Source organism: Mytilus edulis, unplaced genomic scaffold, assembly GCF_963676685.1.
Source record: "Mytilus edulis unplaced genomic scaffold, xbMytEdul2.2 SCAFFOLD_862, whole genome shotgun sequence".
Lineage (NCBI taxonomy): Eukaryota > Metazoa > Mollusca > Bivalvia > Mytilida > Mytilidae > Mytilus > Mytilus edulis.
Window position 1 is genome coordinate 16,183 of NW_027267936.1, and position 14,386 is coordinate 30,568.

A 14,386-nucleotide genomic window follows, 5' to 3' on the forward strand; every position below is an offset into this window, starting at 1 on the left:
ATGAGTTTTGAGACAAGTATATTGTCAAAAGAAATAGCTTAAAATTAATTGCGTTTCAATGTAAGAAAGAGTCCGGGAAACGCTCAGAATACACGATCTTGCGTTATTTTTCTCAGAGCTTCTGGGGGCCTTAAGCGGCCCCGAGACCACACGCAAAATTTGTTTCACCTCGCTACGCTCGGCGAATAAATTTTGCCTCAATATTATAAGAGGCTAGTTACGGCCCTGACTGCTAAAATATTATATATACTAGAACATACCCGCGAATAGATACTGGAACACACCCGCGAAATCGCGGGCATATACAGCTTGTGAACTGTTGTAAGATGATTTTTTTTGTAAAAGATATTATGTATGGAGAATTACATAAAAGGTATCTCCCTTTTTCCAAAGTCCTATATGTGTTTCCTTTCTGTTAAATTCAATTGTATTTGTGTTTCTGGCCTACGACCACAATTATTCTTCTCCTTTGCTACAATGCTTTCTTTGGTAAAAGTCAAATCAAATTAAAAATTTGCACCGTTTAAACATGAAATAAATGTAACTGCTTATTAAGTTATATATAGACCATTATTAGTCTAAAAAATATGCTTCTATGACAATTCATCAGTGCTTTTTTGTTGTTGAGAAAGCCTTATTAACATGCCAATGGTAGGATTTGAATCATGTATAAATGACTAATACCGACTAAGGCTAATTTGAGGGGTTGTCGATCGGAGTGGTCCTGATCCCGAAATCCCGGGCTTAAAACCATGAAATCCCGAGATGCAGAATTTAAAGAAATTCATATCCCGAAATCGAGCTTAAAAACACCCGATCCCGATGCCCCGAAAAAGGTCCTGTCTCCCTCTAATCTCTACCTTACTTTTATTTTTGCCAAATCACTATTTTCCCTTTCAACAATAAATTTTTATGCCCCAATTGTGAGCATTATGTTGTCTAGTCTGTGCCGATTCTTTTGTTCGGTCATCCGTCCGTCTCGTCCGTCTGTCCCACTTCAGGTAAAATATTTTTAGATGAAGTTGAGCATGTTTTACTTGTTTTAATATATATGCAAGTCGTATGACCCCTTAAATAGTAAACATTTCAAAGAAAACAGAAAACTTTATGTCGTTTTTCTCCCAAAATAACTCATGTGACTGTGCAAGTAACCTATAGGACACAGAGGCATGATGATTGATTTATTGTGGAAGGAAGAGAAGCGACACACAAAATGAGGTATTCTCGTTTAATAGTATAGATATCAATTGTTCTATCAGCATCAAATACTGAAAAAAAAATTGAAGTTGAAAAAATATTTCAGACTATTTCTTTCATTCTAATAAGCCAATATTGTATAAAAGGAACTTCTTAAAGAAAAAAAATGTTTATCTAATTTCTTTATCTGTATGTAACAAACATTTCACACTGACAGGTATGTTTCAGCACTTTCTGGTAATCCATTTTACAAATGACTTGTATACCATTCAGCATCCACCAAAAAGATTTTAAAGGAATTTGTAATTCTCCAAAATACAAATCTCTTAAATATGAGGGTCTCAAGGGAGGTATTTATATGAGTTTGATTGTTTTTCTTTTCTTTTCTTTTTTATGTTAGCACCCTGTTGTTTTCTATTCTTTATTTTTTTGGCAAATTTTATAGCATATTTAACCCATAATTCTCTATTCTGTATTAAGCCCAATCCATACCCTCAAATATTATATATATACTTTTTAAATCAAACAAATTTTACACCCCGATAATAATAAACTATTCTTTTTATGGAAGTTGTTCCCCATAAACTGACCTCATCACATACTTTAAAAAGGGCATAAGCTACGAGATATAAAAATAGTTAGAATATGAAATAACAATTCCTTTTTTTTAGCCAATTTGCTCCAAATTTGTCAATATGAGGAAAGAAACACCAGTGATGAATTACTGACTTGCAAGTGAATAATTCAACCTTATTGAATCCATTTTCATGTGACCTTCAATTGAGAGATTGGTTTAGCATGTATTAGTGGTGTTCAGCCATTTAAAAGAAAAAGAATGTCAACAATGAAAGGAAAATAAAGGTGAACCATTTTGTTGATTTATACTTTCCACAAATCATCATTCTTATACAGTAAAAACGATACTTAAGGTGGCTCGGGCGTATTAGAAGTTTCTATCAGAAGTGCCGTATTTTAGGCTATTTTATTCTTTTAAGAAATTGAATCAAATTGGTCGAAAAAAAAATAGGGGGTCACGTACCATTTAAACTCAAAATTTTACTTTTAAACAGGTATGTAAAAGGGACCATTTTTCAATGAAATGATAGGGGAAATAGAGGTGTTGACATATATTTTTCGGAATATCAAAAAAACGTTATATGACAATTGTTCCAAATCTGTAATATGAAAAGCTTGAATACAGCTTCAAAGAATGAGCCAATAAAAAACATAAGTCACCGATAAGGAAAAAAAAATATTTTGCCTTACAACCCAAATTTTGGCGGGAAAATGGTAAAAATGGGTGAAATGTCATTTTGACCCTTTAAAAAATACCGATAATAACGAAAATATTCTATTAGTCACATAACTACAATGATTTAATATTTCTAATCAATCAAAATATTAACAAAAATTACGACAAATACTTTTGTAATTAATGCGTGAAATTATGCGCAGTCGAATAGTCCCGAGCCACCTTATTAAACTAATTTTTTAAAACCTGTAACATGAAATCATCACAAGAGATATCCTGTGAAAAAAATAAATTCAGTAGGGAAAGTGTTAAAGCAATTACCAACCAATCAATGATATCAAACAGACCTAGAAAAGTCTAATTGCACAATTGGTATTTATATTTATGTGACAGTCAGACGTCCTTGGAGGTAATCTCTATAGTTGAATAGATAGTGTCTAGACTAAAATACACACAAAACTCTGATATATATTTTAATGAGTACACACATTTATAACTGTTTATTTCAGATTTTTTGGGGGGATATACATTTTTATAGTATGTTAAAAATCAATTTTACTCAAATCAGTGAACTTAAATTTGACAGTCTATTGATAGTGTCTTTTTGTTGTTGGTATATATACAAGTACCCGACCACATCCACTCTGTGTTTTTGTTAGATGTATCTCTATTTGTATCCATCTGATTAGTTAAGCCTGTTAATTAGTTAATTCTGTATGAATGTGCCTGTAATTCAGTGGTTGTTGTTTGTTGATGAGTTACATATTTGTTTTTCATTAAATGTTTTTTAACATAAATTAGACCAATAGTTTTTACTCATTTGAATTGTTTTACATTTGTTATTTCAGGGCCTTTAATAGCTATCTATGCAGTATGGGCTTTGCTCATTGTTGAAGGCTGTACAGTGACCTATAGTTATTAATTTGGTCTGTTGTGGAGAGTTGTCTCATTGGCAATCCTACCACATCTTCTTTTTTTTTTTATGTATTCCCTGTCCACATGTCAAATTGCAAAAAAATGTTTAATGTCTTATGGTGAAGCACAACTGCTTCTAAAAATATCCCTTGTTTTTTTTTAAAGAAATATTATGCAGCCCATTGATTATTTTTCTCACACCCTTCAAGGAATGTGAAAATGGCACAAAAAATAGAGAACATGTAATATTATTTAGCTAATACAAGAACTCTACAGGAAAAAAAAAGAGTAAACAAACCTACTCAACAGATGTTTATTATGTAAAAGATAACACAGAATTATAACAAAGTGTAGGATATATTATTTGACATACAAAAATAAACTTTCAAACTTGTGTCATTAATAACACTTTCTGTACAAGTAAAAATCATTTGAACACTATATTAACATAATTGCTTATCAACTATATGGTTTAATGAATAAATAAATTCAAAAGAACTATATAAATGATTTTTTTTTTATTTTCATCAACAGCTTTTCAGTCAGTAAGTAACACTTGCCTAAATATCCATTGTGACTATAAAGTCTGTGACCCCATCATCTTAGCTGCCATGAACAACTTATTTCACATTGAAAGAAATGCTGGAATCTCACATAAGGATCAAAATGAAACATTTCAGAAGAAGAAAAGTGATGAGGATAAACCTACATCTAAAACATTTCTAACGAAATGCCTAAGAGTCCTATCTATAATTTCTGGTAACAGTCCTTATAATTTATAGGATAGAACCACAACAATAAATTTTAAATCTTTTTAATACTGTAAATTATTGCGTGCATTCATTATTGCGATTTTTCATGTGAATTCAATTTTTGCGACATTGAGAATAATCTTGTTTACTTTTGCCTAAAAATTTCAAAATGTGAGTTAAAATTATTGTGATTATAACCCTGTCACGTCTTTTGCAATAATAAAAACATCACAATAATTTCTGAATTTACAGTAAGCTGCTGTCACATATTTCACATAGGAAAACCTTTTCTTATTTTAGATACAATACATTGCATGAAGGCATATAATCTTACAACAAGAGTCAATTATGTGAAATTGCCAAAAAATGTTTTGGATATTTTCAATAGGGTCCTATTTTAAATAATATCAGATATAAGTAACTAACTTGGATTTCAATCAAGAACAATAATCACAAAATTAAGGAAGCATTTCATAATAATCAATCTGTGAAATGGGTTTGACGGCAAAAGTTTTATTTTCTTCCTTTGGTTTAAAAATAAAGTATTTTAGGTGACAGAAATTTTAAGTTTAGGGTCAAGACTGAATACATTTCACACATGTTTCAAGTTGCATGCACTTCTTTAAGGATCAAATGTTTTAACTTTAAGCTGTTTTTTAGTTACACGACAACTATAGAAAAAGTTCAACAAGGCACTTTTATCCCGGTCATCAATTTTATCATGTTTAAGGCAGCTATAAGGTGCCTTATTTTCTGGAAAGAATCTGTTAATATATGGCATCAGAACTATGATGATGGACACACACTGTTAATGTGTCTCTTTTACCTTTATATCAGGTGAGCCAACTGTTAATGTGTCTCTTTAACCTTTATATCAGGTGAGCCCACTTGTTCTAGCTAGTTATATGTCTTAATATATATATAACCTTTATATCAGGTGAGCCCACTTGTTCTAGCTAGCTATATGTTTTAATATATAAATTGTCAGTATTCATTTCATTGATGTTAGTTTTGAACTTTTGATTAAACAATTTTATAATATATTCTAGCTGACCTAGCATTGTTAGACATTGACATGTAATAACTGATACACAGGAAGTATTCATCTACTTCTGTAACTTGAGTCTCAACTAAAATCAAGAAACTACAATCTTCTATTTAACAAGAACAGCTATGTATATGTTGCTGCAAAAATAGTAAATTCACTAATAATAAAAATCCATTTACAGCTTTGGCAAATATCTGTATAATTATTCTGAGAGCACTATGAAATAAATTATTGCACCTTGCATAACTGTAAATGAAACCATTACGAACATGACAAAGTAATCTATTAGTAAGCTGGTTAGAAACAATTTTATGATTTTCAACATACACAGAGGAATCTATAATTTCATATTTTTACAAAGAATCGTAAAATTTCTGTGATAAGTTTTCATGTTCACACACATATTATATATAAAGGATGACAATTACAAGGATTTAAATATTTCCTACCAATGAAAACAAGATTAAGTGCACATTTCATGTCTCTACGAGTAAGAGGTAGAAGTTATATTGCAACCAGTTATACCAATAACAGGCAGTTTTTAATGGCTACTAGTACTAATTAACAAACAATAAAAATAGATTGAAAGTAGAAATTAGTTTCTATACCTAGTATCAATATTTCAAAGCTTGGAAAGATTTTGTTGACTGATAAATAACTGCTCGAAGATTACATGGGTAACAATTTCATGTTCAAGAATAGACTGACTGCAAATTTCATTTTCCTTTTCATCTAACATATAACATCCAAAAATTGAGTTTTTAGTTCTTTTGAAACATTGAAATTTGAACATAAGAATCTGTTGTCTACAAAATTTGATATAAAAGCATGAATACCATAGATTTTTAATGAAAAAAACGGCATGATGACCCCTAGATGTCTATTTGTTTTTGGGTGTTGTTCAGATGCTCATTGATCAAGATAAGTCATATCAAAATATGTAAGTCTTGTCTGATCTAAAGTAGCCAAAAATGGCCTGAGAAACTTTACATTTCATGATAGTAAATGATGATTGTCAATTACAAGTTCAAAGTGAAAAAAAGTTATGAATTTTCTGCATTTCTGCATTTGGTGTAAACATTAACACAAATGATATCACATACAGACTAATACAGTGTATTCTTATTTTAACTGGTATCTTTTTTTTACATCCTTTTTACATCCTGCATAGATGTATCCTCAAAATGTTTTAGAGAATCTAATGTTTTTTATTGGTGTCTATTGAATTATTTAGAATCTTAGCACACGTTTATAAAGTGAAAACAATAAGCATTGTGTTGTACAATGTTAAATAGTTAGTAATACACATTTCTGTGTATAGATTCTGCATGTCTTGAACAAGAGAGACAACTCAATTCATTTTGCTCCCATATTTTATCAGTATCTATTCTCATCGAGTTGAAGACAAAAGTATTGAATACAAGTTCATTTTATTTCAGCATGATATTAAGGTTCAAATGTGTTGTTGCTTTGTTTTGGTGACACTTAAACTAAATTCAAACATTTCTCCCTACTAATGACAGAGGTATAATGGGTTACAACTTATAATTTTCACGTTTGAATAAACTACTACACTGTAGTCCTCGTTCTAACATTTGATCAAACCCAGATATATATTTATTTTCTCCTAGCCTAATATTAAGAAGTTTGCCATTTCACGATAGTATCACAAAATTATTATTTGCTGCAAAGATATCTAATAATTATAATTAATATTATACATCCGTAAATAACATAATCTATAAAAACTGTAAACCTTGAATAACAGATATAATTAAGTATACAAACTCTTGAGTAACAACAAATATATACATATATGTATTTCAATTCGATGGTTTATACATTATCACAGTGGTTAATATATCAGGTGGAACTATTGTCATGGAAACAGAGGTTGAGACTTTTAAGTTAGTATTTGAAACAAGAGGAGCCATAGTTAATGCTCAATTAAGCCCATATTAAATTATCATGTTAGGAAAAACTGTTTTAACCTCTTTTTAGATAGTAGAATTGGAAAACTCATCCAACAGTCTTCTTTTTATATTTTTTTTTTCTTTTTAAAAGAATGCTATGGAAATACATGATTCTTCCATTTGTACAAAGTATTAAATTCAGTTTCTTGTAAACTTTTTCAGCAATTGTCTTTTTTCAACAAATTAGTCTGAGAAATTGGAATGTTATAAATATTGCACTTTACTTAAACTTTCAAATATATATGTATTATTTATACCCAATCCTTTTCCTAAAAATATGATATTTACTTTCACTATGAAATAAATAGAAATATCTTATTGAATCTTAACTATAACACTAAAAATTTCTGCTATATTTCATATAACACTAGTAACATTTTAGACTACAGATCCTAAACATATGGTCATGCTACAATGTTACACTCTAGTTTCCATTATTGTTCTATTTAATTTGACGACTGTTTCCTTTTTCTTTCCATTTTTCTGTGAATCAGATTTCTCTCTATTACTTTGATCTGACTTTTGATTTCCATTAACATCTTTGCTTGATTTAGTTTTCATACCTGTCATTTTGTCATCAACACATGATGAAACAGATTCCTGATATGAGACATTTAACTTTTTGGCGAATTCTTCCTCTTGAGATGTTCCTTGATTATTCAGGTAACTTGTTTGGGAAGTTCCTAAATCGAAATTAAAACGATTTTCATCTACACAATTATCAGCAGTACTGATAACACTTGTCTGTGAATCTTCACTTAACTGTCTGCACACATATAACTTTCGACAAGTTTTGCGATTATTCCTCCGAGAAGATTTCACATCCCATGTTTTACTATACTTTGACCAATCCTCCTCAGTCAATGCATTGTTTGAATTTTCATCAATTTCATTCTGTAGTCTATGAGCTACTTCCTCAGGGAATATAGTAGACTTTGATCGAGGACATAATGATACTTTTGTATTTGAGTTTTTCCTTGACCCTGATCCATGCAGTGATTCTTGATGGAAACGTTCTGCTGCTTTTCTTAAAAGCATTGGAGACGAAGGTAAAGACTGACTTCGTCTTTCTTGTGTATTTTGTCTTTTACCAAAAATGTCAGGGGTTCTGGGTGTACATGGTGGAGTTATGGCATCTGATGGCGACGGAAGATCAAAACCCATAGAGTCTCTATTACGAGGAGTACCTAATATTTTCCCACCATATCGTTGAAAGGCAACAAAAGGATTTACATCAGCAGGAACATAGAATGGATCATCTTTACTCATTGCTTCTCCTACAACCTGAGGGGTCAAGGGTTCAATATAATCCTCTACCACATCTGTCAGATTTAATATATTGTCCTCAGATTTAGATCTTTTGTGACCAGTTAAAGCATTTCCTGAAAAGAATTGACATATATGTTTGATTAATATCAAGTAAAATCTATATATTTGAATACAACTTTTTTATGCCCCATTTATGGGCATTATGTCTTCTGGTCTGTGCATCCGTCTGTTTGTTTGTTCGTTCGTTTATTCCTCCCTCCGTCCTTTAGTTTGTCCGCTTCAGGTTAAATTTTTTGGTCAAGGTAGGTTAAAGTTTTTGGTCAAGGTAGTTTTTGATGAAGTTGAAGTCCAATCAACTTGAAAAGTAGTACACATGTTCTTTATTATATGATCTTTCCAATTTATAGAGATTTTACCCCATTTTCACGGTCCACTGAACATAGAAAATGACAATGCAGATGGCATCCATGTACTAAGAACACATTCTTGTTTAAATTTATAACAAACAAAAATGTGTCCCCAGTACACGATGCCCAATTCGCACTTTCATTTTCTATGTTCAGTGGACCGTGAAATTGGGGTAAAAACTCTAATTTGGCATTAAAATTAAAAAGATCATATCAAAGGGAACATGTGTACTAAGTTTGAAGTCGATTGGACTTCAACTTCATCAATAAAGGGCTGCGCTTTAGCGCATGATACGCCCATTGCTCTTTTAACTTGTCTTTTATGCTTTAAATGAATTTATATGATCAACTAGAAATATATATACAAATCAAAAGGATGTTACATTAATATATTCACCAAAGTTTCATAAAATCCCCCTTTTTTAAGTATAAAAATTCATTACTTAAGAAAACGTAAAATCTAAAATTTATAAAAATGGAAAGGGAGCTTATCTCAATAGATATAAACAATTTATCAAAGTTGCATAAAATTTTGTGAAAGTGTTAGTTATTGTCCCAAAATTGGAAAATCACCCCTTTTTTAAGCATAAAAATTCATAACACGGAAATGTAAAATCTGAAATTTATAAAAATTGAAAGGGAGCTTACATCAATAGATATAAACAATTCACCAAAGTTTCATGGACATTGGTGAAAGCCTTTTTGAGTTATTGTCCGAAGTGTTGAAAATCCCCCTTTTTTTTATGAATAAAGCCCCATAAATCCAAAACTTAAAATCTGAAATTTATAAAAATTGAAAGGGAGCTTACATCAATAGATATAAACAATTCACCAAAGTTTCATGGACATTGGTGAAAGCATTTTTGAGTTATTGTCCGAAGTGTTGAAAATCCCCCTTTTTTTATGAATAAAGCCCCATAAATCCAAAACTTAAAATCTGAAATTTATAAAAATTGAAAGGGAGCTTACATCAATAGATATAAACAATTCACCAAAGTTTCATGGACATTGGTGAAAGCCTTTTTGAGTTATTGTCCGAAGTGTTGAAAATCCCCCTTTTTTTATGAATAAAGCCCCATAAATCCAAAACTTAAAATCTGAAATTTATAAAAATTGAAAGGGAGCTTACATCAATAGATATAAACAATTCACCAAAGTTTCATGGACATTGGTGAAAGCCTTTTTGAGTTATTGTCCGAAGTGTTGAAAATCCCCCCTTTTTTATGAATAAAGCCCCATAAATCCAAACTTAAAATCTGAAATTAAAAAAAAACGAAAGGGGAGCTTACGTCAATAGATATAAACAATTCACTTAAGTTTCATGAAATTGGTGAAATTGTTTTTGAGTTATTGTCCGAAGTGTGGACGACGGACGGACGGACGGACGGACAACGGTATACCATAATACGTCCCGTCTAAAAGACGACGGGCGTATAAAAACTACCTTGACCAAAAACTTAAACCTGAAGCGGGACAGACGGACGGACAAACAAACGAAAGGACGAACGGACGCAGAGACCAGAAAACATAATGTGCCTCTAACTATCGTAGGTGGGGCATAAAAATAGCAATGGAAGAGACATATATTTGCAGACAGAACTTATTTTAGTATTTTGCATGATTGTTTCTGAATTACTGTGGAATCATTAATATTTCTTAAAACCAATTTCCAACAGATGACAATTGATGATAGAACCTTACATGATCAACTAAAATTGATTGACTATCAGTTTCCTAACACCCAGAAACAAATATTACTAGAATGAGTTTAAAAATGTAAATGTAATATGAAGATGTCTTACTTGGGCTATATATTCTGACCATTGAGTAAGAGTTTTAATATTCTAGCTTAATAGGTAACTGAAGACGTGTTACTATTTATGAACCTCAAGACCTTTTATCCTTAATGCTACATGCTTGGTAGAAAAGCAATGAATACCAAATATAAAGTCTTTGGAATGACCCCTTAGCATACTATTACAACTCACCTAGGTGGTTAGAAACCAAGGTCAGAAGAGCTATCAATGCAAACTAGAATAAGTGCTTTTTCACAGTTTTTTTTTTTCTCACAAAATTATACTTCTATCTTTACCTTTGATATGTTGTTTTTCTGGAGTATTCAGATTTCATCTAATAACCTCTGTTGAATCTGAATTAATGAGTGAGCTATCTCTGTAAAACTTGGCCTTTTCTTTGGATCAATCTGTAATAATGGAAAAGGTGTTATAAGTTATTTACACTTTGGACTGACAATATTGCTTTTTTTTTTAATTTTGACTTATGTATATAAACCCAGTATACATATTCACTTAAACCAAAAGCAGATTAGAATGTCAAGTGAAGAACACTCTAATATTGTACAATAAATGTGAGGACCATGACACTAAATGACCTGATAACACTTTCAATTTCTTACTTTAGAATATTTACCCACAGTTGTAACTTAGTGGCTATATTGTTGTATCTATTTTTGCTTCATATAAAATTCTATATTTTATCCAGTGTTTTATTTTATTGTTTTAGTTTGGTATATGTGTACATATATAAAGCAATATGATATTAAAAAGCAGATTTAAATTACAGAGATATTTGAGTTACTCCAGAAAAAAAAGGTACAAAATGATGAAACAGCACAAAATTCTAATTGAGTACACACTTAATGGGATTACACGAGTAAATATGACCTCTTTCTTTTCCCATTTTCTTCAATAACAAGGAACGTTTGGCATTAAGTACCGACCTTTTTTGTTGATTCATTAAGAGTGATCCCTTATAATTTTATTAATTAAGTTGACGTCATACAATCCTTATGTGCTTTTGTATAAATCAGATACAAGGATGTCAATTTAAGTTTTTTTCATATTTTATTCATATTTTTTTTTTAAGAAACCCCAATATTCCTTCCTTTTGGCTATAACTTTTTTTTTCTCTATAAAGTAGTATTCATTGAGAGATTACATTTTTTTTTCACTTATAATTCTAAATTTAAATAAGTGTCTTAAATTCTCATTATGATTAGTTAGAGTCTATCCTATAGTGGGCACCTTATTTCTCTTTAAACAGCTTGTTACTCAAGTCTTACTCAGAACTGAAGAAAAGTAATATGAATGAAACATTAAATTTGAAATCTTCTGTTGTAAGTAACAAGATGACAATTCGAAATTGGTCCACTTTCAAATAAAGACAACAATCCAATGAAAAGACCTTTACACAATGTTATTTTTGTACCTTTTCTCACATCAAACACCTGTGATTCACTCAAACAATGTGATGTTTATCTTTCTTTCAAGGAAATACTTTTGTAAAGTTTCCTCACATTCTTACCTGACAACATCTGAAGGTTAACCTGAGATAATCCAAAGGACAGAATGATACCATCTCACAAAACTTGACATAATCTAATCCAAATTTCTGTCAAAAAACAATACATACAATATAATACAAAAGGATATAAAATTGCATAATATTAAAATATTTCATGATCTTTTTATGTAGTAAACTCAATTTTAAAAATAGATGATATTTTTAAGTTGACTGATTGGTCAATCATGTCATTTTAGGTGGTAACACTTCTGACCAACATCTTTTTTTTTCTGGATAAAAAAAAACATATGAGTTGTGCCAGATATTCTGTGATAATCATTATCATTATGGAATCAACTCAATGGTTAGTATATTGACATGATGCCTATCTAATTTCTTGGAACTCCCAAAAGGCAACATGGAAATGGCATTATGATAGAAATATACAAGTCTGCAAATTTTATTGAAATCCGCATTGTCTCTAGTATATGTCACAGAGTATCCCTATTTAACTATGGAAACCCTTACAATCATAAGAACATTATATCAAAATTAATGGGTAGACATTCTTTCAGATATTCAAGATTTTCTAAAAGTTTAAATGCGATCTATTAATTAGGGTAAGATAGAGTTGCAGATACAAAAGCACAAAAGGCACAACCAAAGAATAAACAATGGAACAAAAACAGAAATAACATTTTAGTGTGTTTTTCTATGGTGTGATGTTACACTATTATATCAGGTTAGGGTGAAGGTTGGTGCCTGTTACAATTTTTAAACCCACTGCATTTGTTTGCACCTGTCCTAAGCCAGGAACATGTTGTTCAGTGGTTGTTGTTTGTTGATGTGATTCATAAGTGTTTCTCGTTTTTTATATACCAGTAGATTAGACCTTGGTTTTCCTGTTTGAATGGTTTAACACTAATAATTTTTGGGGTCCTTTATAGCTTGCTCTTCCCTGTGAGGCAAGGCTCTGTGTTGAAAGCCGTTCTTTAACCTATAATGGTTTAATTTTACCAATTGTGACTAGGATGGAGAGTTGTCTCATTGGCACTCATACCCCATCTTCTTATATCTATATACCACATACATTAACATACCTCACTAAGACAGGAGTCTAATTATTTTTGTATAAAGACAATCAATTCTCACATTTTTTTCAATGATTATAAATTTTGTTTCCAGCTTTAATATTCTCTCCAGAACAGATTAAATTATAGTTTGTTGCCCAAACAAAAGACAGTTTAGTTACACATTAATCCCAGAACAGATTAAATTATAGCATGTTGCCCAAATAAAAGACAGTTTAGTTACACATTAATCCCAGAATAGATTAAATTATAGCATGTTTGCCCAAACAAAAGACAGTTTGGTTACACATTAATCCCAGAATAGATTAAATTATAGCATGTTGCCCAAAACAAAAGGACAGTTTGGTTACACATTAATCCATGAACAAGTTTAAGGGTGAGATCAAGATCATGCATATAAAAAGTTTTCTGCCATTATTCTAACTTTTGTAACCAAAATAAATTAATTTACCGATGTTCTTGGCATGAAATCTGGATCAGCATCTATTCTGGCCGTTATTTCACAGGATATTATACTGTAGAAAATATATCAGCCTGCAATGAAAGCAAAATATTTACAAACATATATTTTTATATTAATTCACATGATAATAAATGTAAACTATTTAGACTTTCCATCAGAACCATCTAAAACATACAACTAATACTTGTACATGAAACTTCATGAAATAATCAAAACCAAACTGAAGACAACACTAGTCTTGTTGATAAACTTAAGCATTGGGTGGGTTTACCGCCTGGTAATAGAATAAAATGCTTCGCTGAGCACAGCCTGATAGAACCGCAGAATCCCTGAACAGTTGGGGAAAATTTGGACACAATATTCAAGCTTGATACTGTCTGAATTTGGACCGTGATCAAATTTTTGACATAATATAGGTTTCTGGCACAAAATAAAAGTGGTCCAAGATCTTAAAAATCTATTGTGCAATACTGTGCAATTGAAGATTTCTTCTTGAAACTTTTCAAAAATTCAAAATTTGAAAAAAAATTGAAAATAAAAATATGAATCCTTAAAATAATTGTAAACAAAACATCCCCCCAACTTATTGAAACCACCCTTGTAGCAATAACCTCAAAACTCAATCCCAGCCTTTTCTTTGAAGTATGAAACCTTGAAGTATAATTGTAGAGAGATTCATACATCTAAACAAGTTATCGTCTGGAAACTAGAAAATG

At 30.8% G+C, this 14,386-nt stretch overlaps 1 protein-coding gene across 2 annotated transcripts; it reads right to left on the reverse strand.

The window, feature by feature from the left end:
• Positions 1–3,665: 3,665 nt before the first annotated feature.
• On the reverse strand, positions 3,666–13,732 carry LOC139506281 (uncharacterized). 2 transcript variants are annotated; one of them, XR_011660012.1, is made up of 5 exons: positions 13,659–13,732; positions 12,138–12,224; positions 10,906–11,016; positions 5,043–8,519; positions 3,666–4,983 (listed from the first exon to the last, which is right to left on the reverse strand). XR_011660012.1 is itself a non-coding variant. In XM_071295426.1 (4 exons), the coding sequence occupies exon 4, from the start codon at positions 8,404–8,406 to the stop codon at positions 7,555–7,557; it is 852 nt and encodes a 283-aa protein (XP_071151527.1). In that variant the 5' UTR covers positions 8,407–8,519; positions 10,906–11,016; positions 12,138–12,224; positions 13,659–13,732; the 3' UTR covers positions 3,666–7,554. The 2 variants fall into 2 exon arrangements, 1 of the variants encoding a protein (XP_071151527.1); XM_071295426.1 differs by having other exon boundaries at positions 3,666–8,519.
• Positions 13,733–14,386: the final 654 nt, after the last annotated feature.

Coding starts and splice junctions, on each gene's coding strand:
- LOC139506281 (XM_071295426.1), bottom strand. CDS start 8,406: ATGAGTAAAGATGATCCATTCTATGTTCCTGCTGATGTAAATCCTTTT.